At 40.3% G+C, this 27,701-nt stretch overlaps 1 protein-coding gene across 6 annotated transcripts in view; it reads right to left on the bottom strand.

Moving 5' to 3' along the window:
• The window catches only part of DNAH8 (dynein axonemal heavy chain 8), a 342,799-nt gene that overhangs the window by 164,747 nt on the left and 150,351 nt on the right, over positions 1 to 27,701 (bottom strand). For 5 of the 6 annotated variants that reach the window (XM_032339820.1, XM_032339819.1, XM_032339821.1 and 2 more), the window contains 12 exons: positions 25,402 to 25,626; positions 21,918 to 22,090; positions 20,145 to 20,323; positions 12,594 to 12,781; positions 10,569 to 10,655; positions 10,370 to 10,477; positions 8,752 to 8,886; positions 7,103 to 7,264; positions 4,682 to 4,928; positions 4,322 to 4,563; positions 4,093 to 4,233; positions 2,392 to 2,629 (listed from right to left, as the gene is read on the bottom strand). In XM_032339820.1, coding sequence (XP_032195711.1) covers positions 2,392 to 2,629; positions 4,093 to 4,233; positions 4,322 to 4,563; positions 4,682 to 4,928; positions 7,103 to 7,264; positions 8,752 to 8,886; positions 10,370 to 10,477; positions 10,569 to 10,655; positions 12,594 to 12,781; positions 20,145 to 20,323; positions 21,918 to 22,090; positions 25,402 to 25,626 — 2,125 coding nt within the window. The remainder of the gene's footprint in view (positions 1 to 2,391; positions 2,630 to 4,092; positions 4,234 to 4,321; positions 4,564 to 4,681; positions 4,929 to 7,102; positions 7,265 to 8,751; positions 8,887 to 10,369; positions 10,478 to 10,568; positions 10,656 to 12,593; positions 12,782 to 20,144; positions 20,324 to 21,917; positions 22,091 to 25,401; positions 25,627 to 27,701) is intronic. The other variant, XM_032339822.1, reaches the window with a different exon arrangement.

Below are 27,701 nucleotides of genomic sequence, written 5' to 3'. Positions count from 1 at the left end.
GCATCTGGCTGGCTCAGTCAGTAAAACATGCAACTCTTGATCTCAGGTCTGAAAGCCCCACACTGGATGTGGAGCCTACTTAAAATAAAATTTTAAAAATTAAAAAAGAAAAAAGAAATGTGTATCAATACTCCAAAGAGATAATGGTCTATACTCTATTTTTCTTGAAATGTATTTCTCTGGTTTTGATATCAGGATAATATTGTCCTTATAAAATATCCTTATAAAACTGTCCTTATAAAAATATATGTTTCAGAAGCACTTCAGTAAAATTGGCATTATTTCTTACTTAGCTATTTGGTAAATTCACCAGTAAAGCCATCTGGACCTGGAGTTTTCTTTGTAGAAAGGTTTTTAATTATACTTTTTTTTTTTTTTTAGTGAATATAGGGATATGTAGGATATCTATTTCTTCTTGATGAGGTTTAATAGCTTGTATCTTTCAAAGAATTTGCCTGTTTCATCTACATTGTCAAGAGTGCTTTCATAACATTGTTCCTAGTATTCACTTCTTATTTTTTAATGTCCACAGGGCCTGTAGCGATGTTCCCTCTTTCATTCTGGACAGTGGTAATTTATGCCTTCTCTTTTACTTACCTTGGTATCTCTGATAATAGATTTATCAATCCTATTGTTCTTTTCAAAGAACCTTTTTTTGATTGGCTTTGGATTATAACAAAATTCATATCTAGGTCCAACGTTGCATTTCAATGTCATTGGCATTTTGAATTAGAGCTCCTTTTTATGATCCCAAATCTTTAATAACATGTAATCACAGGTAGAATTACTGGTCATTCTGATTAAAGATGACCAGCCGAAATAATTCACTTGCCTCAGTCTCTTTTTTTTTTTTTAAAGATTTTATTTATTTATTTGACACAGAGAGAGAGAGAGAGAGAGAGAGAGAGATCACAAGTAGGCGGGGGTTGGGGGATAGGGAAGCAGGCTCCCTGCTGAGCAGAGAGCCCGATGCAGGGCTACATCCCAAGACCCTGAGATCATGACCTGAGCTGAAGGCAGAGGCTTAACCCACTGAGTCACCCAGGTGTCCCTTGCCTCAGTCTCTTTAAAAAACCTTCTAAAACACAGACTTTCACTTAATCTCTATTTTCACTATGACTCTTCTATTCTCACATGTGTCCAGTGTCCTCCAAATCTAGGCAACTCTGTGTTTCATACTCCCCAAAAACTAATTCTTCCATCTTCAGCCAGTGTGAGGTGGGTGCAGGTCTCTAGACATGTGACTTTGGAAAGAAGACCTGGAGGTCTGTGTCTTAAACAGACTTACAAGCAGCCTGCTGGTTTTTACCTCTTTCCAATTCTCAAGCCCTTTGAAGGTTCTGTGGCACACACTACATTGCTTCTCAACTCTTCCCACTGTCAGTTTAGGACTTACCTTAGCCAGTGTGCTAAAGCAAGTATCCCTTACCTTTCTGCCTTCTTGCTTTCAAAATGCTATTTTTGCTGTCTACTCTCTTGTTCTTTAGAGTTTATGCATTAAAACAAAAAACAACAAGTGCTCTTGCTGTTTGGAGGTCTTGGGAAGAATTAGAGGTAAATACAGTTTTTAGGAATCATGTTTTATCTTCTCTGGAGCTTAGAAGAATTGAGAGCTATACTCTGGGTACAGGGCACTGAATTTAAGGGCATTTCTCTCAGAGACAGGGAAGCTGGACCCTGCCACACACAGGAGGCTGGGGACTGAGGTCACAGCACTGGGCTTTGCGAAGTCCTACATGTAAATCCTAAGTAGGACGCCATTGGCTTGGTTCATTCTCTAACTATTCTGGCATTTCCAACAGGGAAGTTGTAGGATTGATCTGTTATCGCATCGTGAAGAATTTATGTTCTCTATACTGCCGCCCTTCCTTCTTCTTCTTCTTCAAGCATCAGAAAGTACATGACGTAAGGGGCACCTGGGTGGCTCAGTGGGTTGAGCCTCTGCCTTCGGCTTAGGTCACGATCCCAGGATTCTGGGATCGAGCCCCACATCGGGCTCTCTGCTTGGCAGGGGGACTGCTTCCCCCTCTCTCTCTGCCTGTCTCTTTGCCTACTTATGATCTCTCTCTCTCTGCCAAATAAATAAATATAATCTTAAGAAAAAAAAAAAAAGAAAGCACATGACGTAAGAGTTATTGCCAACTTACTTATGCAAGATTTCACTTAGGCCATTCCAAAAACAGGAGAAGCCAAGAGTCTCTTATCAGTTCCCAACATGGCCAATATGCAAAACTCTATGATTCTTTGTATATATGCCTTTTAAAAATGGTATTAGCAATCATCTTACTTACAACTGGCTTAATATTTCCCCATAGAAGAGTCTATGGAAGTTTATGTTTTTCTCATTGAAAAAGAGATTATCTCATTTCAGGTATAAGTCACATTACTTACCATAATCAGTAACATAAAACTCATACATGGTCTGACTAGTGCCTTTGGGTATTTCTGGTAAATCTAACTTGCTTTCATGATTTCGTAAAAAGGCTTCAAGCTTTTCTCTGCTTTCCAGTTCCAAGAGGGCTCCTAAACTCCACATTAGGCCAAACACAAATAATTTATGAAGATGTTCGACACATGAAATGCCACCTTCTTCTTTGGAGGGAATTAAACCTTCCAGTAGATTGAGAGACTGCAAATATTTGAATTACAATAAAATAAGTTTCTGTACTCAAGTTTTTGAAATAAAAACGTTTAAATGATAATAAATTTAAAAGAAGGAGGAAAATGGGGAAGAAAAATATATAGCTCTCCAGGTATTTCTTGATCACTGTCCTACCACGAATAGCATTTAGAGAAAGATCATTCTGCTTTATTTAAACAGACTGCATGGACTGGCAGAAAAGATGCCAAAAATGGGAATCTGAGGATGTGGTTTCTACCCCACACTCATGCCACCAACCTCACTGAGCCTCGGTCTCCTGATCTGAAAAACAAATGTCCTAAACTAGATGTTTTCTTTTCTTCTTTCCTTCCTTCCTTTCTTCCTTCACTTTTTTTTTTTTTAAGATTACATGTTTTCTAAGGTAGTTTCTGCATCTAAAGTTTAGTTACCCCAAATTTTCTACAACAGAGATTGCATTTCTTTTTCACTCTTTGCAGGGTTCAGCAAATTGTGGCCCCAGGGATCGGCCACCTGTTTCGCAAATCAAGTTTCACAGAGACACAGTCACACTCACTCGTGTAAGCACTGTGTCTGGCTGCCTTTGCAATAGAGCAGCAGATGTGAGTGGCTGAGACAGACAGTTGTGCAAACATTTGCCGAAATATTTGCTACCCGCTCATTTAAGGAAAAGTGTGCCAACTCCCATTTGGCATCAGAAAGAAATGTATCTACAGTAAGACATCCTCAGTCTTGCAAAACAAAATTAATTCAAGATAAGATTTTTCATTTATATTATGCATTTAAAGTCATTACTAAATAATTCATTGATTTGGGCCCTTATGTATTACTTCTTATCTACCCGCCCTCACTGACTGGCGTCCTTTATTAAACTTAGAGAAAACCAAAGTACCAGAATGGATCATGAAAGGTCACTTATACCCTGGAAGCAGGGGAGCCCCTCATAATCTATAATTAGGTTCTGATTTTTTCCAAAGACTATTAAGGCAAACTGAGTACGAGAGGAAAACATGCATACAATGCTAGAAATGACTTGGAAAATTGTTTAAAGCTTTTCCCTATCTTATATACTCTAAATTTGCGATGCTGAGATTGCCATTCACACTTTCTTGCTGGTCTTCAGCTCTCCTTTGTACTTTTCGGGAGGACTGCCTGCTTTATTTACTCAGTCTAGTGTCATTATTGGGTGCACTTCCTGGGAAGGTTACTAAGCTTGCCAGTGGGAGAGATCATTCACTCCTCTTCCCCTACCAACACCCACTCTGGGGAGAGAAAAATCATAAAACAGATGGCAGTAAAATCATGAATGAACTCTTCCAAAATCTTTCACAGGAATCAAACTTTGCTGGGCCTTCACAGAAGTGTTTCTATGGATTGCAAGAATTTTCTATTTCAGATGCCTCTAAACTGCGAGGGGGTACTGGGGAAGGACATCTCCAACCTTAAAAATGAATGTACACAAACAGTCTTACCTGCATGATATAGTTGCATTCCAGGAGCTGCATTTTGGGATTGAGGTTTAGTTTCATATACGTATATATGTCTTCGAATATTTTATTGTACAGACCAAGGAACACAGTCGCCTCCTGCGCACTGCGCTTCTTCAGCCAAGCCTGTGGCAAAGAAACAGAACCTCAGTTTGCCAAGGAGGCGACACCCGGGAGGATGCTGAGCGCGCACGCACCGGCCTCCTGTCCCCACCTGCAGTATGGCCTTCCAGCTGAGCGCGGAGCTGCTGATATAGACCATGCCCATGCGGGAAACCGTGGCCGGAGAAGCGTTCTCAATATTGTGCACCTCGAACAAGAGCTTACAATTGGGGGCCATGGGGATGCGGTCTCCGTTGGCTAGCGTGAGGGTTTTATTGTCATCGAGCACAGAATTTAAGTTCTCGATCCAAATGGCATCCACGGGGCCATCTAAAATGAGGAAAATGTTTTCACCTGCGAATAATTAAAAGGCGAAAAATCACTTTTCACGTACCAAAAATTAAACGTGCCATTTAACTTTGAAGAGGTGGGGCTTGCGGGGGGAGGTTCACAAAGGAAAGCGGATGGGTACCTTTTTTAGCTTTTAATGTTTTTCTCCACAGTGTAGAAAAAATCCCATCTGTCCAGTCATTAGTAGCGGTGTCCAGTCTGCCAAACATCTGAGGCGCAGTAATCGCTTTGGGATTCATTCTCATTTCTCTGTGAGGCCTCCCACACTCAGTTAATGCCTTCATCAAGATTGTTATGACAGTTGTCTTCCCAGAACCACTGGGCCCCAGAGTCATCAAACCATGACGGACCAGGGATGTCTCGTACAACTGCGCAGTGAGGCAATCAATTGAAAAATGTAACTAATGAGTCTCTTGCTGATAGTCACAGAAGCAGTGTGCTGAAATTTAAACAGCTTTAAATGGTTTCTTATTAAAGCAACTAGTTCACGATTTAAAAGATGAAAAAATGCAAAAAAAAAAAAGGAAAAAAGAAAAAGAAGAAGTGTCTAGTTTGCTTTGCTAGATGTGGATAGCAAATTAGTGCCACAGTATAAAATAGTGATAAGTGATAAAATTATGATAATATGGAGCTTGAATTCCATTTTGGAAGTAATTAATTCAGGATCTCTCTCTCTCTCTCTTTTTCCTTCTCAAACTACTCTTCTTTGTGGTTTGGGGGTTTGTGCAGAGGTTTTTCCCTGGTACAAGCTTTCCCTGCATTCAATGTGATGACGCCGCCCCCTGGTGGTGGAAAGCGGCAACACAAACCATCACAATGAAGACCAGTTTGAGATTGAGGATTCCCCTGCAAGTGATTTGCTCCGGCAGAAACTGGTAAGGGAATGGGGGACACAGGACAGGAGAGAGAAGTCAGGCAGAGTGTGATTGAGAACAAAATCCTGTAGAGGGAAACCTTAACACTGATCCTGCGGGACATTCTGGAATGTTCCACCTGGAAGAAGGGGAGGTTGACTTTCCTACTCCATCATCCAAGAGTCTTTAACTAAGGAGAGTTTGGTTTGGGAGTGGGTGGGGAATAATTTTAGGTACCACCTGCTGTTTGTGCCTGCCAACCAAATGACCCCAGTCGTCCTGAAGGGAAAAGTGAACGTGGGCTATTAAAAGCAGGGAAGAGGCACATAGTTAGGGTAGAAGAGATTCAAGAAGACAAGCTAAGAACTGGACAATATCTGTTAGAACATCCTCTCTATTGTTTTCTTGATGAAAATAAGAAGGCAAAAGCTCACAGCTGATCAGAGGCAGAATTTAAGTTATTCTTCTATATTTTAGAGAGAAATGTATTACTGCTGTAACCCATAGTTTAAAAGCAGCAGAGACTCATTCCACCACATTGTATTCAAGAGTAACACTACTGACACTGCGTAACACCACCATATTCTGCTCCCCTACCCACTGGGATGACTACAACTTTAGTACTCAATATACTGTATGCATATCACATAGACATTTTTGGAAAACTTTCCCAGAAATTAAAAACAAGGGTTTAATGGTTTTCCAACCCATGGATGATGAAAAATGTCTAAACTGTTCCTCATATGCTTCCCTAGGAAAACTGGACTTATGCTTCTTATAATCTGGCAAGAACAGTAAGTTAAAATAAGAATCGTTATTTTTCAAAAAGCAGTGTTTAACACTCTCCACAATTTCGGCTCTCTCATTTTGAAATCTGGAAAATACCCCTGAAACATCAGGCCCATAGAGATTTAATCCTGCCTCTCCTCCAACCCTTCTTAACTCTGCTGATAAACTGTAGGGTGTTGTCACAAGGATGAAACGTGATGGACAAAAAGACACCAAGAGACACAGGCAAGAGATGCAAATCTTAGGGGAGGTGAACTTGCCCACACACAGACCAGAAGCACCGTATCATTCTCAGATTCCCTGGGCTCCAAGCCCATGAAGGCACCCAGCTACGGGGATCCTGCCAGCCGGACACAAGCAGCCAGCAGAGTCATTCTATCTCCCCAGCTTTTTATAACCTACAATCCCCTCCCAACTGTCCTTGAGATTCTGGTTACCACCTAACCTTCTCCCCAGGCATAGCTAACCTCAGTAAATTATCGCCTGCTGATTGCAAGGTGGAGGCCAGGTGAATCCCCACTCTCTCTCGGACCCACCCATCCTGGCAAGCGTCCTCTGCTTGCCGGGATGTGTTTTAATTTACTTTCAACATCCACATTAGGTAAGACAAATCTCCTGAGTTCTTCTCTTCAACTGGCCCCATTTTTTTTTAAGATTTTATTTATTTATTTGACAGACAGAGATCACAGGTAGGCAGAGAGGCAGGCAGAGAGAGAGGGGAAGCAGGCTCCCTGCTGAGCAGAGAGCCTGATGTGGGACTCAATCCCAGGACCCTGAGACCATGACCTGAGCCGAAGGCAGCAGCTTTAACCCACTGAGCCACCCAGGTGCCCCAACTGGCCCATTTTTAAACAACACATGCTTATCACTACCCTGATAAGAGATTAAAATGTCTTTACCTGCACAAGCTTGAGATTCCAGGGTGGGTGGTTAATCAAACCTTCTATCTGAACCTGGTTGGCTACAGCAGCCTGCAGCTCCACGTGGGTACTACTGTCCAGCTGTAATCCTGGAAACAGGTCATTGATTAAGCTGAGGAACAGGGGTTCGTCTTCATCAACCTAAGATGGCAGAGAATGAATACATGCTTCTTCAGTCCACGAGTAATTATGGGCCAGCTGGGAAGATCATGGCACTAATCACTGGATGCCCAGAAAATCATGGACTCCTTCTCCTGACCAGAATTGCATCCTCTAGAACCGACTCCCAAACACCCCCACCAAATCCACACTACCTAGACCATGGTAGCCAGAGCCCTTTGGCATTCAACATATTCTACAATCTACTGCTTCAAGGTTTGATCTCATTACTTGACCCTACGAATGCTGTGCTTCCCACCAACAGCTGTAGGTGTTCACTTAAAAACCAACCCCATGAAAATAGAATATTAATATTTCATTGAAATTAGGAAAACAGCCATAGCCCTACCTGCCTTGCTCATCCAACACAGACTGGAAAACTCCATCAGAGCAGTGTCTGGCCTTCCTTGGAAGCCAAAGTTTTGAGTAAATGGACCCTCATCCTCATTTGCTCTGTCTTTAATACCTACATCACCCCATTCCCAACTACTGACCCCCCCTTTTGATTTCTCCTTATTGTCTGGGACTCCTCTGATGCCTTCTGGAATTCCTGTCTACCAGTTTCAAGAATACTATTACCAAGGGAGGTGCAGTGAGGTGTACTGGAAGGGGCAGGGGACTTGGCATCAGAAAGTCTCCTGGATCTTTGTTCCAGTTTCTCAACTGACCATGATTGTGGGTGAGTCTTCCAGATTTGGTTTCCTCATAAGTAAAAAGGGAATAAATACACTCGCCATTTGTGTCTCAGCGAGTGGCTGGGAGGTGCAAACAAGACAGTACCCCTGAGAAAGCTTTGTAATACTAAGGAACTACATGGAGGTCAGCTGTTAGCTTCCATAACTAGAACGGGAGCTTCCTGAGAATCATGTCTTCCTCAACCTCGTACTCCCAGGGCACAGACACAATATGTAACCCACATAAGCCCTTGAATAAACACCACGTGAACCTGTCCTTCAGCTAGTTCAAGGAAGCTGGCTATAATCATGACAAGCATGAAAGCAGTAAGAGAACTATGACATCTTCATAGCGAACTTCCAATGAGCTTTTGGAAAGTAGAAATGGTTTTGATGTCTTGGGAGATACATAGATAGCTAAAATAGGCTTAGACATATTCTGAGAAAGCAAAAGTTCCCGTGGTTCTCTGTGAACCCAAAAAACAGGGATTTTCATGTTTAGAGTTCATGTTACATCATGTAATGGTAGAAGGCTGGACTGAAATATGAGGGCCAGAGCCCACCGATGAAGCCTATTTTATTATTCACAGCTGGTAAGAGGATGCATTTCCGCCCATGTTGGGCATACAAGGTCATGGGCTTTTTGCCTTCTGGAAACATGCAGGTAGCTTCACCTATCCATTGTCCCTGTAGCCATTAATGCTCGCAGCTCAACCCAAGCCAACCCCCACATATCAGCTAAGGAGGGAAAAACCCAAATGACACTATGGAAGGAGAAGGGAATTCGGAGAATACCAGCTTGGAAAGGTTCATGTCTCTCAGTCCTCTCATGACAGTGCTTAGCTCACTGTCTTCCGGTCTGGCTCTTTTTTGAGCTCCAAGTGTCCTCAATACAGATAGAATATTTCTCAACCCAAAGTCGTAATGGACCTAAGATGGGGGGAGAAAAGGTTGTTTCATTGAACTAAATGTAGACTCACACCATTTACACACAGGTAGATTTTTTTTAAAAAATGTTATGTTTGTCACCATACAGTACATCATTAGTGTTTGATGTAGTGTTCCATGATTCATTGTTTGCATATAACACCCAGTGTTCCATGTAATATGTGCCCTCCTAAATACCCATCCCCCCAACCCCCTTCTCTCTGAAACCCTCAGTTTATTTCCCAGAGTCCATATTCTGGTATGTACACAGTGCTGTTCTGAGGGACTGAGCTGCAAAGTTCTATTAGCTCCAGTCTCTCACCTTTCTTGATTGCAAAATGACCATTCCATTGTGAAGTTCATACTTTATTATTTTTTTTTAAGATTTTATTTATTTGAGAGAGAGAGAGAGCAAGTGCAAGGAGGGGGGAGGGGCAGAGGGAGAAGAAGTAGGCTCCCTGCTGAGTAGGGAGCCTGATGTGGGGCTCGATCCCAGGACCCTGGGATCATGACCTGAGCCGAAGACAGACAATGGAGCCACCCAGGTGCCCCATGGGAAGTTCACAGTTTAAATATAATTTGAGAATAATAAAGTCTGATATGGTCCATACAGCAAACAGATTTAAATGAGTAACCAACAGGTTAAACACTCTGTAATTCCATTTCTGTAATATTCTTGGAATAATAAAATTATAGACATGGAGGAAAGATCAGGGTTGCCAGGGGTTAGGGATCTGGAAGAAAGGTAGGTGTAGCTATGAAGGGGTAGTATGAGGAAACCTTGCAGGGACAGAACAGTCCTGTATGTTGATTGTGGTAGAGGTTACATGAATCTGCACATGTGACATAACTACACAGTACTACACACACACACACACACACACACACACACACACACACACAGACGAAGTGCATGTACAGCCGGCAAGCTCTTAACAAACTGTGTGAATTGTACTAATGTGGGTTCTCTGGTTTTGTTGTTATTGTACATTGTACAATGTACATTGTACATTTTGTTATTTGTCATTGTAGTTACAAAATGTTAACACTGGGACCCTGGGTGGCTTAATCAGTTAAGCGGCTGCTTTCAGCTCAGGTCAAGATCCCAGGGTCCCAGGGTCCCAGGATCGAGTCCCGTGTGGGGCTCCCCACTCAGTGGGGAAGTTGGCTTTTCCCTCCTTCTCTTCCTGTTAATTTATTTTCTCTCTCTCATTCAAATAAATAAGTGAAATATTTAAATAAAAAGTCAACATTGCAGGAAGCATGGTATACAGGACCTCCTGTATATTTCTTTGCAACTTTCTTGAGACTCCATAGTAATTTCAAACTAAAAAAGGTTTGAAAACTACACACATGGATAAATTAATTACAAATATATTTTTAAAAGAGTTTTTTTTAACTCACTGATTAACATTTATCAAGATAAAATTGCAAAGTGAAAAAATCAAGTTCTGCAGCTGGGGAAAAAACAGATTCACAAAGTTACCTGTTTGGTAAGTTGCTCTTCACAGAGTTTGTAAAGAACATAAAACTTTTGAGCCAAGATAACATTTTCAAGAAAACCACAGCTTGCAAGTTTAACTCGCATAATGATCTGAAAATTAAGATTGTGAGATTTTTTCAACATTAGTGAAAAATAAGTAAAGAACATAAATTATACTATGTTTTTAAAACCTGGTGCTTACCTGTCTGTCTGGAACCATCATAGCAACAGTTCTAAACTGAATTTTTAAGTTTTCTGGTAGTTCCTGGCGCCCAGCATATCCAGGGTTCTAAAAATTAAAATTGTTTTAAAATATTGATATAATTTTCACTTCATGAATACAAATACATTCAAAATCCTAGTTCATATTCTAAGGTTGTATTGAAAAACATTAGATTCACCATACACCCCTCCTTTCTCAAAAATATGTATTGAACCATCCATATTTTTTAATGTCATATCACTCCCTGCTACATATTTCCATTTTCATTATACTAACAAAGTGATACACACACACACCACTTTATGTAGCAAAATTAAGCGTCCATGTATCTGTTGGTTAAGAAAATAGAAAAGAAAGATGCATAAATACCAGGATCATTATGGTCTAAAATAGGTCATTGAAAGAGAGAGAAAACTCAAGATTTTATACTGATCATTACACAGGTAATTCTTTGTTTTATCTCTTCCATTATTCTCTGCAGTCTGGCTGACCATTAAAAAAAAAAAAAAACACAGGGGTGAGGGGAAATAAAGACAGGAATGATGGGAAAAATAGTAGAAAGGACAAAAGTAGAAATGGAAAGAAAGCTAAGGACTCACAAGTATCAATAGGTTGAGGATAGGCAAGATCCAAAAGCTCCAAGGGAGAGGTTTGGGGTTCAAAGATTAGTAAGGCAAAAAGGGGTCAGTTATTTTTGGAAACCTTCAGTCCCTGAGCATTTCTTGGGCACTGTCCACTGTCCAGACATCTTGCTCAGTGCTGAGAATACAGCAGTGGCTGGTTGCCTCCCATTGCTCTTTCTTTTCTGTTTTCTCAGTCACAGGACCCCAGCTGCAAACTGGGTGTATCACCACCCAGAATAAAAACTACAACTCCCAGCCTGCATTGCAGCTGGTGTGATTAAATCTGATACCATGAGGGACGCCTGGGTGGTTTAGTTGGTTAAGCAGCTGCCTTTGGCTCAGGTCATGATCCCAGCATCCTGGGATCAAGTCCCACATCAGGCTCCTTGCTCAGGAGGGAGCCTGCTTCTCCCTCTGCCTCTGGCTGTCACTCTGTCTGCCCATGCTCGCTTGCTCTCTCTCCCTCTCTCTCTGACAAATAAATAAATAAAATCTTAAAAAAAAAAATTTGACACCATGAGATGCAAAGGGGCACACAGTGTCTTTGATGCTTGTTTGAAGGGAGTTGATTCAATTAACTGGCTGCAGCAAGATAGATGCTTCTCTAGCACCTTGGGTCATAAAGTAAACTGAAGATGGAAATCATGATGGTGTAGAACATGGGAGGATCTTAAGAGAATAAATCATCATGCGTTAAGACACTATTTTTCATGTTTTGGTTATTTATAACCCAATGCAATATCTAATTGATATTTCCAATATTATTCTTAATCCATGGAGACTGTTACTCTTCTTTTAAATTATTCTACACCATAGTATCACACAATAAATTCATTCATCCCATTACCTGAGTTATAAATAATCACTTCTGGATTATCATTATTTACTCTCAACTGTTTTGCTTAGGTTTGGTTACAATAAATCTTATCAGAAAACTTCCTGATTTTGCTTTCTATAATTTATCTTTGTCCATTGAGCCACTTAAAATTTAGATTACATGTTATCTTACAATGTAGAGATTTAACTATATAAAGAACATATAAAAACATGTGACATGAGGGAGAGATGAATCTTTGAGGTTTTGAGCCGCTGAGATTTGGGGGCTGTTACTGTAGCTAGCCGGTTCGATACAATACAGAAAACATTTAGCCCTGCACCTTACACATTACAAGTACTCACTAAACAATTGCTATTATTTTCATTAACCTATTACTATTTTATCTTCTCTGGGATATTTTTAGTGCGCAAAAAATCATATGAAGAGAGAGAATCACTCATGACCTCTGAATAGTCCATCATTTACTAACTAATACGTGCTTTCTTTCATTTAAGTCTTTAGCAATTAAACCAATCCCATTGTATTTACAGATCATGTTCTTACCATCGTTAGGAAGATTCCAAATTCTGGATTCAGATCAACACAATCACCATCAGAAAAAATGAACTGTTTTTTTCTCTCTTTTCTTGCTGTCAAAACAATATAAATCTGTTGGGCTGCCACTGATAACACAGGTAATTCAATTCTGTTAAACTCATCAAAACAGCCCCAAGAACCGGATTGCGCAAGACCTGGCAGGAAAAACAGTTGATTTGAAAAGTTTTACTTTGTAATATACCTGCTACCAAGAAGAAGAAGCACTTCTCTAAAATGCTCTCAAACAACTATAGATTGAAATACAACTTATATAAAGTGTCAAATCTGGCTGTTTATAAAGATGTATCTAATTCCAGCGACATAGAGAGGTTTAAGTAATTGTACATCATCCTGGAAACAAGGAAATTTGTGCACTGCCAAAATCAAAAGGATAGACAGATCATTATGCCCAGGGATGCCGGGTGATGATAAATGTTGATTCAGCTTGGAAGCCCCACTTCCAGTGCGGATGGGAGCTGAAAGAGCCCTGTTTGGGGAAACTGACAAAATGAAACTGACAAAAATGTCTGTGTCAGATCACTCTATCTCTTTCCTGTTGCAATGAGAGACATGTGGGGATGCTGGGTGAGACAGAAAATGGTCAAAGGGATATTTATTCCTTACAAACTGGATACAAAAAAGAAGTATTATGAAGTACCTTGCTCCTGTCTTATCTCTAAGGATGAAAACCCTCATTATCTTCAGCTGCATAAAATGGTCTTCTTCCTTTTATGATTGTCCCCCCTGTAGTGATTTTTGAATTGAATTCAAAAATCAGTTTTTCTTTTCTTTCTTTTGGGAATTTCCATTATATGGATGTTGGAACTTTTGTATTTATCTCCATGACCCTCAGGCTTTTCTGGCAAACTTCCCATTTCTCTCTGCAGTGTATTTATTCTCTTGGCTAGATCATTTAACTCAAAAGAGGTTTTTAAATCATTAATTTATTTATTATTCTAATTGTTGTTTTTTTCCTAGCAGCCTGTTTTTCTTCGATCAGTTGTATGTTATGAATTCTTGAATCCCTCTGAAGCTACTGATTTTTTTTTTAAGATTTTATTTATTCATTTGACAGAGAGCGATCACAAGTAGGCAGAGAGGCAGGCAGAGAGAGAGGAAAGCAGGCTCTCCGCTTAGCAGAGAGCCCCATGCGGGACTCGATTCCAGGACCCTGGGATCATGACCTGAGCCGAAGGCAGCGGCTCAACCCACTGAGCCACCCAGGCGCCCCTGAAGCTACTGATTTTACTTACTGTTTTCTCCTGTTTCCTCTATTAATCCGTTTAGTTGTCAGTAGGTCTCTTAGCTGTTTGGAGTGCCTCCTGAATTTCTTCAAATATTTTTGGAGACTTTGTTATCTCTACATATGTGTGTATTGCCTTATCCCAAATGCCAATTTTTGTTTGCAAGATGCATGTCTGCTCCTGGTGATTTGTGGGAAAGAATGGGAGAGGCAGGAGAGCTTCCCCTTTGGGTCTGGAGCTTTGTAATCTGACCTGGTGCTCTGCTTGCCTCTTGAACACAAGCCCCCAACCAAGGTTTATCTTTTTCTTTTTAAAAATTTTTAAAATTTTTTTAATTAAATTTATTTATTTTCAGCATAACAGTATTCATTATTTTTTCACCACACCCAGTGCTCCATGCAATCCGTGCCCTCTATAATACCCACCACCTGGTACCCCAACCTCCCACCCGCCTGCCACTTCAAACCCCTCAGATTGTTTTTCAGAGTCCATAGTCTCTGATTCACCTCCCCTTCCAATTTACCCCAACTCCCTTCTCCTCTCTAACTCCCCATGTCCTCCATGCTATTTGTTATGCTCCACAAATAAGCAAAACCATATGATAATTGACTCTCTCTGCTTGACTTATTTCACTCAGCATAATCTCTTCCAGTCCCATCCATGTTGCTACAAAAGTTGGGTATTCTTCCTTTCTGATGGAGGCATAATACTCCATAGTGTATATGGACCACATCTTCCTTATCCATTCGTCCGTTGAAGGGCATCTTGGTTCTTTCCACAGTTTGGCGACCATGGCCATTGCTGCTATAAACATTGAGGTACAGATGGCCCTTCTTTTCACTACATCTGTATTTTGGGGGTAAATACCCAGGAGTGCAATGGCAGGGTCATAGGGAAGTTCTATTTTTAATTTCTTGAGGAATCTCCACACTGTTCTCCAAAGAGGCTGCACCAACCTGCATCCCACCAACAGTGTAACAGGGTTCCCCTTTCTCCACATCCCCTCCAACACATGTTGTTTCCTGTCTTGTTAATTTTGGCCATTCTAACTGGTGTAAGGTGGTATCTCAATGTGGTTTTAATTTGAATCTCCCTGAGGGCTAGTGATGATGAACATTTTCTCATGTGTCTGATAGCCATTTGTATGTCTTCATTGGAGAAATCTCTGTTTATATCTTCTGCCCATTTTTTTATATGATTGCTTGTTTTGTGTGTGTTGAGTTTGAGGAGTTCATTATAGATCCTGGATATCAACCTTTTGTCTGTACTGTCATTTGCAAATATCTTCTCCCATTCCGTGGGTTGCCTCTTTGTTTTTTTGACTGTTTCCTTTGCTGTGCAGAAGCTTTTGATTTAAATTTTTAAAAAAAATTTTATGTTATGTTGGTCACCATACAGTACCTCATTAGTTATGATGTTTTAGAGGGGAGGGGGGTGGGGGGATGCAATCCGTGCCCTCCTTAATACCCATCACTGGGCTCACCCATCCCCCCACCCCCCTCCCCTCTAAAACCTTCAATTTGTTTCCCAGAGTCCATGGTCTGTCATGGTTCATCTCCCCCTCCGGTTCCCCCCCTTCATTTTCCCCTTCCTTCTCCTAATGTCCTCCATGCTATTCCTTATGTTCCACAACTAAGTGAAATCATATGATAATTAATTGACTCTCTCTGCTTGACGTATTTCACTCAGCATAATCTCCTCCAGTCCCATTCATGTTGATGCCAAAATTGGGTATTCATCTTTTCTCATGGCTGAGTACTATTCCACCATCTGTATGGACCCCATCTTTATCTTTGACAGGATTCCCACTTCTGAGAGCTGACTTACAACTTTTATACAGAGGAATACTACTGGACATAGCCACGTCCTTTTCTTTTGTTCTGTCATCTGTTATCATTTTGGCACTCTGGGATTTACCATGTGCTCTAGTCTGCTGCTCTCCCCCATCCCCAGCCTTTAAGCTCGGAGTCATTTACAGAAGAACCATTCTTTCTGGTTAAGGAAGTGATTCTCAGGTTCATAAATGGCTGAACAGGCAATTATAAAAAATAATTTAGTGAATACCCATGCACCTACCTATCAAACCTTAATAATTTGCTTCAAATTTCATTCTAAAGAATAAAATATTAGAACTACAGTTCAAATCCATGTATGTTTCTCTTGGATGCACACTCCCTCCTTCTCCAGAGGTAACCTGTATCCCAGTTCAATGGCTGGATCCCAAATTCATGCTTTAAAAGACTGCTCTTATGCATGTATTCATGGACACTGTATATTTTGCTTATTCAAGATTTGTATATGTGTATCTATCTACATGTGGCTACCTATAAGACACTGCATATCTCCTCCTGAAATCTGATTTATTTGTTCCATATTATTTTTCTGAGATTTATCTAAACTGATACACATAGATATAATTCACTATCTTAAATATTATACCGTACAGTATTCCATTGCATAAATATGCCAGTTTAAAATTTCAGTCTCCTTTCAATGGGTATTTGGGTTGCTGCTAATAATTTGTTGTAACAATGTATCAATATGACTCATGTCTTCTTACAACGTGTGTGAGGAATGGAAATGCTGGGTCAAAGAGAGTATGTGCATCTTCACATTTACCACCTGCTGCCAGCCTGTTCTCAGAAGCAGCTCTACAAGTTTACACACAGCAAAGAAGTATCAATGGTTGTAATTTCTATATATCCTTACCACTAGTGGTTTGGCCAGACTTTTCCATTTCTGCCAATCTGGAAGGAGTGAGGTTGATATCTCATTTTTGCTTTATTTTGGTTTTTTTATCAGAAGAAAATCTTTTTTAATGCTGGGTATTAATTTTTTGTCAGCTATACATGTTAAAATATTTTCTCCCAGTCTATAGCTTGTGTTTTGTTCTCTTTCTTAAGTGGAAAAATGTCACACAAAGACTGTGCATCAGGGGTGCCGGGGTGGCTCAGTGGTTAAAGCCTCTGCCTTCAGCTCGGGTCATGACCCCAGGGTCCTGGGATGGAGCCCCACATCGGGCTCTCTGCTCAGCAGGGAGCCTGCTTCCCCTCCTTCTCTCTCTGTGTGCCTCTCTGCCTGCTTGTGATCTCTGTCTGCCAAATAAATAAATAAAAATCTTTAAAAAAAAAAAAAGACATCACATACATGTAAATATAGATATATATGTATGACTATGTATTTGTATATATGTATTTCAGATGTTATGTACCTATATTAAAGTGAGAGCTGGATGTGAAATCTCATAGTATCTATTACAGGAATATTCTCAAATTGTATTTAAGGGAAGGGCTGCACTCTGGAAAACAGTGTGGAGGTTCCTCAGAAAGTTGAAAACAGAGCTACCCTATGTATGACTCAGCAATTGTACTACTGGGTATTTACCCTAAAGATAAAAATGTAGTGATCCGAAGGGGCACTGTGCCCCAATGTTTATAGCAGCAATGTCTACAATAGCCAAATTATGGAAAGAGCCTAGCTGTCCATCAACAAATGAATGGATAAAAAAGATGTGGTATATATATATATATATACAATGGAATATTATGTAGCCATCAAAAACCCTGAAATTTTGACATTTGCAATGACATGGATGGAACTAGAGGGTATTATGCTAAGCAAAATAAGTCAATCAGAGAAAGACAATCATCATATGATCTCACTGATATGAGGAATTTGAGAAACAAGACAGAGGATCATAGGGGAAGGGAGGGAAAAAATGAAACAAGACGAAACCATAGAGGGAGACAAACCATAAGAGACTCTTAATCTCAGGAAACAAACTGAGGGTTGCTGGAGAGGAGGGGGGTGGAAAAGATGGGGTGGCTGGTGATGGACATTGGGGAGGGTATGTGCTATGGTGAGCATTGTGTATTGTGTAGGACTGATAAATCACAGACCTGTACCCCTGATACAAATAATACATTATATGTTAATTTAAAAGAAAGAAAGAAAGAAAGGGCTGCATGGGTGACTCATGATTTTTATGGAAGGAAGCCCCAATGTACTTCTCCCCTACTATATCCCCTTTCTTCCCTCCCAGAGGGAGGCACTGCTAGTCTGAACTGTGTGACCATCATACTCTTGCTTTTCTTTGACTTTTTACTATTTCTGTATACATATCTGAATGATATGTATTTTCAGCTTTATCCAATTTTTTAATTTTTTAATTTTTTTATATTTTTTTATTTATTTTCAGCATAACAGTATTCATTATTTTTTTTACCACACCCAGTGCTCTATGCAATCCGTGCCCTCTATAATACCCACCACTTGGTACCCCAACCTCCCACTCCCCCCGCCACTTCAAACCCCTCAGATTGTTTTTCAGAGTCCATAATCTCTCATGGTTCACCTCCCCTTCCAATTTACCCCAAATCCCTTCTCCTCTCTAACTCCCCATGTCCTACATGCTATTTGTTATGCTCCACAAATAAGTGAAACCATAGGATAATTGACTCTCTCTGCTTGGCTTATTTCACTCAGCTCTTCTCTTCCAGTCCCATCCGTGTTGCTACAAAAGTTGGGTATTCATCCTTTCTGATGGAGGCATAATACTCCATAGCGTATATGGACCCCATCTTCTTTATCCATTCGTCCATTGAAGGGCATCTTGGTTCTTTCCACAGTTTGGCCTAAAGATTTTGTTTATTCATTTGACAGACAGAGGTTACAAGTAGGCAGAGAGGCAGGCAGAGAGGAAGGGAAGCAGGCTCCCAGCTGAGCAGAGATCCCAACTTGGGGCTCGATCCCAGGACCCTGAGATCATGACCTGAGCCAAAGCCAGAGGTTTTAACCCACTGAGCCACCCAGGCACCCCCAATTTTTGAATTTTAAATAAATTTAATCATATTACATGTATTTTTGTGAGACTAGCTTCCTTCACTCTGAATTATATCTGTGTCAACACACCACCCTGTAGTTATTCCTTTTTACTGCTCCATAACACTGTTATACACAAATCCACATATATACATTATATTTTTCCTTCCTGGATACACAATATATAAATTATATTCTCCCAATTGATGTGTGTATACATCCACTCCATTGAAGAGGACACTAGAGGTGTTTCCCATTGTTTGTTGTCTTAAGCAATGCTGCAGAGAACACCTACACACAGACCTCAGTGCACGAGTGTCATTTATCTGACTATAGACCAGGAGGTGGGAAAGATGAGAATACACATGGTGCTGTTTTTTCCCAAACAACTTTTACACTCCTACCGGGAGCTGATGATTGTTTCTGTTATGCTATCCCTTACCAATGGTCAAAATGTCACACTTAAATTTTTTCAATCTGGTGTGTACAAAATGGAATCACTTTAAGATTTATAATTCTTCCACTGCTGGTGACATGGATTCTCTTCATTCATGAAAAGTCTATTCAAGACTTTTTCTCTGTTTTCTTTCATTCATTCATAGGCATTAGTCATGGATTTGGGATCTTAATCCTTTGCAGGTAATAGAAGTTGCTAATGCCTTTCCAAATTTCTGGCATGGCTTTTCTCCCTTTGGTATACACCACTGAAGAGAAGTTTTTGATTGAGGATAAGCAATTTATCAGTCTTATCTTTATGGCTTGTGATTTTTGTATTAAAGATATTTTTATTTATTACCTTCTAAAAACTGTATGGTTGTTGCCCACCACATTCAGGTATTTCATCCCCAAAACTGATTTTTATATATGGTATAGGCATCCAATTTTTATGTGTGTAGGGATCCGATTTCCGTTGTTAAATATTAATCATCTTTTATCCCAGAATGATTTATAGTAAAGTCTATCTCTTCATCACTGATTTACAATACCACCTTTGCCATATGTCAAATCTCCTTGGCCCATTTTTTGCATTCTCCATTATATTTCACTGGTCTATTTATCAATCCCCCCACCAATACCACCATCTCTAAATTCTGTCCTAAATGATATCTTTCATTTCAATGGGATTTAATGCAGGAAGGGAAGCCACATGTGTCATGGGTTTGCTATCTTGATCTTATCCCCTACACCACCATTTCAGGCAATAATAAATTGATTTTATTTTCACAATCCAATACACATTCAACTCATGGACTAGAATGCCAGCAATAGCATTGAACCATATGAAATTGATGACATCCAGCCATTTTTGACACAGAAAAATGGCAATATCATATGCACCAACCTATACTATTTTGGTGGGAAAATATCCCTTTAGGTTAATATCAGAAAATAATGTTAAAGAGCAATAAAAATACATTCACTAACAATGTATTCAATAGTATTTGACACTTGCCTTTAAAAATCCGTCCCAGCCCTCGGAAATCCATTTGATCTGAGCAGTTAAACACGACCACATATTTCCCCAAACATCTTCCCATGTCTTTTGTAGTTTCTGTTTTGCCAGTGCCTGCAGGTCCTGCTGGAGCACCTCCCATGTTCATTCCCAAAGCCTGCGCTAAGGTGATATAGCATCTGCAAACAGGAAAAAGAGAAATCACCGGGAGTGTGGGAGAGCTTATTACTGCCCTAGAGCATAAGCCAAAGTCCAATGTGACTGGAATGGGCCTATTTAGTTGAGAATTGGAGCTGCTCACATAAAAGAGGCTGGAGCACTTGATATTCACTAGAAGTAGTACAGTGATTGCAAACATTTCTTGGGACAAGCTTTCTAAACTCCTCAACCCTGACTTAAAACTTTCAGGCCTTCCCTGCACTATGGTCAGGATAAATCGCAAGTCAGAGAACCAAAGAAGCCATCGTATGCTGGCAGATGATGAACAACTGGCTCTCCAGGAAATCAACCAATCAATTAATCAATCTTATTTTCATGTTTGCCAATTGCAGTGGTATAAATATTTCCACCAGGGCCATGAAAGGCTATCGATGTGATATCACAAAACTGGGAAGAGATGCATATTGTTGACTCTCAAAGGCTGGTACAAGGGCACCTGGGTAGCTCAGTTGGTTAAGTGACTGCCTTTGGCTCTGGCCATGACCCTGGAGTCCTGGGATGGAGCCCTACCTTGGGCTCCTTGCTCACTGGAGAGTCTGATTCTCCCTCTGACCCTCCCCCATCTTGTGCTCTCTCTCTCTCCCAAATCAATAAATAAAATCTTTAAATTTAAAAAAAAAAAAAGCTGTATGAGTCAACTCCAGGACGCCACTGCAAATAAATCATTTTACTATGAAATGCTTCACTCATTGAGGTAAGTAAAAAAAATAATATAATGAATCTTCTTGTATCCATGATCCAGCTTAAGTTATGTTTGTTTCAGAGCCAAGTAAAACTTAGTGAAGCTTCCTAGATTTGAAGCTTTATATGTAAACCTCAGGGGAAGAGGAAACACATGGACAAGTTTATGCTACAATAGCACTGGGCATACAGAAGGAGGTTGGATGAATCAAGAAACTAAAGACATAATCTGCACCATAATTTTACCTGCAGACAACTCTATTTAAAGTAAGAGCAGAATTAATCATTCTGTGACCCAATTTAAGTCAATTCTACACACACTTACTGAGCATCTTCTATGTATAACATATTGAACTGGTTGCCGTGGGATTATGTAGAGATGAGAAAGGACCAGTTCTGTCTGATGTCACATGCTGGAAAGAACTGTGAGGAGATCAGTCGTTGACTGATTATTCATACCTGGCCAAGAAACTTCACTTTAGGTATCCATTTCTACATTTGGAAAACCAGGAGACTAAATTAGATAATCTCCAAGGTCCCTTCCTTCTTTGTAAATCTAACGAGTTCCTTTTTTGTTGCCAGAGATATTTTTCCATCTTGCCATCTAAAATTCATTACTGTATTACTCACAGTCAATGTTTAAGCTCACTTTCATTCTTTTATCTTTTCCTGCTTTACAAAAATGTAATGCACATGTACATTTAAGTAATAACCTTGGTTCTCTCATTGTTAGACTGACTTTGATGAGCTAGCATAGACCTAACACAACAGCAATACGCTTGAAATATTAACAATATTTCAAATGCAATTTGAAAGCAATGTTAAGAACATCATTTAATTACAAAATGGAGTAACAAAAACAGAGTGTCTCACCTATCTGTTAAGGGAGTGATGACAAGACGATCAGTGCATCCCAGAAATTCATTCTGGTAAATAAAATCCACATCTGTAATAGACACCACAGTTTGATCCAAATCTTCCTTAAAATAAAATCTACTCTGTTTCAGCCATTCAAAGTCAGTAACTGATCTGATATGCATTTTTACCTTAAAAACATGAAATGCAAAGAGATTACATACTGAATTGCAATAGCATAAAACAAGCATATGCGCAGTTTTTATCCTCGTTTGTAAACTAATTCTCATTTATCTAACATATATTTATTAAGTCCCTTCTTGGGCCTGACACTGTGCTGGCTGAACACAGACAGGCTTTGTTCCTGCCTTCTGGAGCTGACAAAAGAAGACAAAAGACAAACAGATAAGCAAGTAATTGCAAAAAAGTATGAAAAGAAATTCAGGGTTCATGGAAATATGTAGCAAGAGGACCTAATGTAGTCTAGGGGTCCTGAAAGGGATATTCAAACTAAACCCTGAAAAAAATGGTAGGAACTACCCAGGGAAACAAAACTGAAAGAAAAAAATAAGTAAATCTTTAAAAGGGGTAAAATGTCCCAGGCAAAGACTCAGAAGATCTGGCTGCATGTTCGGGAAAGTGAAAGAAGTTCAGTACAGCTGAGGCATCTGGGATTCTAGAGAAAGAGAGAACTGGGGCTTCACAAGACATGGAAGCAGAGCTGAACAGTGTTCTTGTGGCAAAAGGAAGCCTCCAAAGGGATCAGCAGGGAAATGTACGGTCGATTATGCACACACGCCTTCCTACAGCAGCAATGTGGCCAAACCCACCAATCTGCCAGGTCATCAACGTACACCTATGAGCAAGAGGTCCTGGGCTCCTACAGCCATGTATACAAGAGAGAGAAACCAGGGGAGCACATTTAGGAACAATATCCCACCAAAACTACATTCTCAAGTACTTTGTGATTTTCCATGGGCAACCTTGGAGAAAATTTGGTCCTGCCCACTTAGGTGCATCAACAGGGGTAAGTGGCAAAGTATCCCCCTTCACTGGTCTTAAATTCAGTCTCACTTCCAGGTCATTCAGCTGACCTCCGGCAACCCTGCCATGGTCCAGTCTCCACCTAATCAAGTCTCCATGCGAGGAAGAGTCCCGCTTTTTGTCATCATCGTTTGTTTACGGTCTTGCTTCCCCCTGCACTTAGGCATTCTGGCTTCTCTGCTAAATCACAGTTTGTATTCATCACCTTAAAGAACAACTTTCAGGTGACATGATCCAGTGTCTCCCCCGGGGACTCCTTCCCTCACACGGGACCTGCAGCCACAGAGATGCTGTCAACTAGCTCCTCTCAACAATCCATTAAGATGGTGAGGAGGAGACAGAAGTTGAAGAAAAAATAATAGCTAATACTGATTGAGTTCTTTCCGTGCATCAGGCTGTTCTAAGCATTGCACATGGAAAAATAAAACGCAAATATGCCAGCCATGAGATCTCATCTTAGTTGGGAGGCAGAGAGACCATGAGTTCAATAGTAATTAAGACAAAAAGAATACAGTTATGTGGTTTTAATTGTGTATAGGGTTTTCTTTTTAAAAATCCAACTGGATGTGAAGTAAGGCTTTGTTCAGCACTTCAATTTAAAAGAAATTTCTTCCATGGTATTTCAGCTTTAAGAGTCAGCAAGCGGGGGTGTGCATGGGTGGCTCAGTCAGTTGAGCATTTGCCTTGGGCTCAGGTCACAATCTCAGGGTCCTACAATTGAGCCCCACATCGGGCTCCTTGCTCAGCTGGGAGTTGCTTCTCCTTCTCCCTCTGCCTGCTGCTCTGCCTGCTTGTATTCTCTCTCTCTCTGTCAAATAAATCAATAAAATCTTTAAAAAAAAAAAAAGTAAATAAGAAAGGTTAGCCTCATGTTCTTCACAGATACAGTAAGGGATTTCACGGGAGTTTCTTGAGGTGGACTTCAAAGAAAGCCAACATATTACAGTAACTACAATGTACTGAAAGCAACTCTGTAGATGGCCAAAGAACTATGGTCTGAGTATGCAGCTCAGTATGACTGGCGTGATCAGAAGATCCAGAGATAAATCCTAGAGCAGTGTTTCCTCAACGTTAACCTGCATTTATGAATCACTTGGGAATCCTGAAATGCAGATTCTCATTCAGTGGGGGATGGGATGGAGGAGAGGACTGGAGATTCTGCTTTTCTAATCAGCTCCCCGGGAATGCGAATGCAACTGGTTGGCATATAATAATATTTTGAGAAGTGACGCTCTAAATTCCAGGAGAATAAATGGACTGTATGTCCTTCAACCTTCCATAAATATGAACTTATCTGATAGAACTCCTTTTCTTAAAGATTTTATTTATTCATTAGAGAGAGAGAGAGAGAGAAAAAGAACAAGCAGGGGCAGAGGGAGAAGCAGCAGACGCCTCACTGAGCAGGGAGCCCAATGCGGGGCTCGATCCCAGGACCCCAGGATCATGACCTGAGCCAAAGGAAGATGCTTAACCAACTGAGCCACCCAGGTGCCCTGATCAGAACCTTTGATACAAGTTTGAAACCATTTGTCTCTGATTGATTATATTCTCTAAAAAAGAGCCCCACGGTGCATGAATTACACGTCTCTGGTGAAGAAAAGAGATGCCTTTAAGATGAATCAAATCAAATCAAATCAAGCAATGGTAGCTAAAGACAAAGATAGTCGGGACGCCTGGGTGGCTCAGTTGGTTGGACAACTGCCTTCGGCTCAGGTCATGATCCCGGAGTCTCGGGATCGAGTCCCACATCAGGCTCCCAGCTCCATGGGGAGTCTGTTTCGCTCTCTGACCTTCTCCTCGCTCATGCTCTCTCTCACTGTCTCTCTCTCAAATAAATAAATAAAATCTTTAAAAAAAAAAAAAGACAAAGATAGTCAAATGGGTGTTTATCAAAGCCTCCTGGGCTCCTACCCTATAATGATAACCACTGCTTTAGGAGAACTTTGGCTCAAGACCGCTGTTTAGACCCCTGTTTCTGAAGGGAGTTCGAATACCACACCTCCTACTCTCACCCTACACAACATTGTCCAAATTCAGTCCATGCTGCCCTGCTGGACGCTATCAACTGGACAAATGTCCATGAGACTTCTCTGAAGCTTGATTCTATTTGATCAAGACTTATTTCTCAATGGAACAAATAACTCATGACCAGTCTCACCTAGACTGTATCCTATCCCTGGTGATTTGGTGTAATGGAACAAGTAGTTAGTTACCCTCTCATCAGTCGGTTCCATCCTTTCAGAATGACATATGTGAATGTACATATATAGTTGTTTAAACCACCAAATGGAGAGAGTTGTAGACATGGTATATATGGAGACAGTTTTGGAAAAGGACCAAGTAGATGGAAGGTTCATATACATTAGGGCATATATATAATATCTAATTGCTCATTATTAGGAGCACTAAGTTTTTAATCAGTATACTACATTAGTTTAAGAAAAAAAAGGTACTTTACCAAGTCATCAAAAATATCTCTCTGATGCACATGGATGGTAATCAGAGTTTCAAATTTCACTCTATCAAACTTGCTTAGGTCATGTGTTGTCTGGCCAATTAGAATATTTAGAATATCCAAAAATTTCTGATTAGTCACGTGCATGATTTTCCTGTCATCTTTTGCATTATTTAAAGCCTCTTCTGAATCATGTGTCCACAACATCTGAATTCCCAGAAGCCCCACCTATGCATCCGGAAGAAAAATAATAAGTAAATTTGCCAACTATTTAAAGCATATCTGCATTAAAATTTGGCGGTCACTCATCCAATATGAAGGCGAGCAAGGTTTGACCCACTTTAAACTCAAAAAAGACATGCATTTCTCCACTCCCAAAAGGGGAAAAATAAACATTTGAAGTTCTAAGTGCTGATATCTAATGATTTCAATGCAGAGAGATAAATAGTAATGAAAACAACGGCTATCATTTATGGAGCTGTATGTATTTTATGAAGGATGCTTAACAAATTTGTCTATAGAGGAAGGTATGAGACAACCAGATAGTTCCATATGATGATTTTTCTTCACCAACAAAAGCAAATGGAATTACTAGACTCATTGTTGTGTATTCTTCTGCAGGAAGAGTTCCCAAAGTTGTCTTTGCAGCTTCTAGAAACAGTACGTTTTCTCCTTTCTTAATCTCCCACTCCCTCTATCATCTGTATCTTTTCCTACATCTACTTCTCTCTCTATATATTTATCTGTAGGAGAGAGAGAGATAGAAAATGAGAAGGGGAAGAAGCTAGTCCTTTTTCTCCTGATGATGGCATAGGGAAGTTGTGACTGTCACCTTGCCTACAACTTCTACCCTGAGAAAGGAATAAAATTGTTGGGACAAGGCCCACCCTCACCTTGCTGCGCCAGCTGTCCCTTTAAGAACTTTTGTTCATCCGCAGAGTTGAGTAACAGATCCGAGATCATTTGGACCTAAGGCAACCTCACATTTGGTGGAGGGCTGAGAACAGAGTGAGTGGCATGGGGATACAGTTGGGCATGGTATTAATGTGGCTAAGGCACGAATATAACCCTTTGCTTATCCCTGCCTCCTCAAGACTGCAAAATGTTTTGTGCTAGAGCAGTGGCCAAACCTGTGGTCTGCAGGTGAAGACAAATGAAGGCACCCGACTGAGGTGAGACCAAACCGATGTGGAGGAAACCTCCCACATCAGGAAGCTTCCAGTAGCAAGCCAATTCTGACTCTGAAAGCAGCAGAAAATGGCACAAGAGAGGAAAAACAAAACAACACCACCAACAACAAAACACACACACAAAAAAGAAAACAAAACAAAACAAAACAAACCACAAAGCAAAAAACAAAAATACCCAGCAGTGTAAGCCTCTCTGATTTAGAGACACAGACCCACACTCTCTGAGAAATCACTGCTTAGTGGTCAAGTCTGAAAACTAATCTTTAAAAGCCTGGCTGGCTCAAAGCATGCAACCCTTGATCTCAGGGTTGTGAAGTCCAAAAAACAACAACAACAACAACAAAACACACACCAAAAAAATGAAAACAAAAAAACAAAGCAAAAGACAAAAATACCCAGCAGTGTAAGCCTCTCTGATTTAGAGACACAGACCCACACTCTCTGAGAAATCACTGCTTAGTGGTAAAGTCTGAAAACTAATCTTTCAAAGCCTGGCTGGCTCAAAGCATGCAACCCTTGATCTCAGGGTTGTGAAGTCCAAGCCTCAGGTTGGGTATAGAGATTACTTAAAAATAAAATGACTATCCTCAGACACCAAAAAATGTTTAAATTGTGTTTTTTAACTCAGTTTAAGAAGGCAGGACACTTAAGGGTGAAAACTGGAGGACGTCTCATTAAAATGAAAACAAAACAAGAATGCTCATTCTCCTCGATGTTACTCGTTACCTGTAATAAACATGGGGAAAGGGCTAGAAAGGAAAACACTAAAATATTAAGTCATCATTTCCAGATGGTTGAAATAAGTAATGTATATACTGAATGAACATGTATGTACAGAATAGATATTGGATGAATATATATCCCCATTACTCCTTACAGCAATTTTTCCAAATAACTGAAGTTCGCCCACTAAAATTGTTTAAAATTTCATCTCCTCATTTGTGCTGTATACACACTATAGAAAATCCTGACGGCTGGTCAGCTTTCCTGCTCCATCCTTGCTCAACTTCATGCCTGCTCTGAATTTGCTTTCAGTTCTCCACACAATGCTAACTGCTCTGTCTACAGTAGACTGATCATCTCCTTCAGAATACACAGGCAATCAAGTTTTCT

This window comes from Mustela erminea, chromosome 4 (genome assembly GCF_009829155.1).
Source record: "Mustela erminea isolate mMusErm1 chromosome 4, mMusErm1.Pri, whole genome shotgun sequence".
In the NCBI taxonomy this organism is placed as follows: Eukaryota; Metazoa; Chordata; class Mammalia; order Carnivora; family Mustelidae; genus Mustela; species Mustela erminea.
Note: the sequence above shows the minus strand (reverse complement) of the source record. Positions and strands in the feature narration are given on the sequence as shown.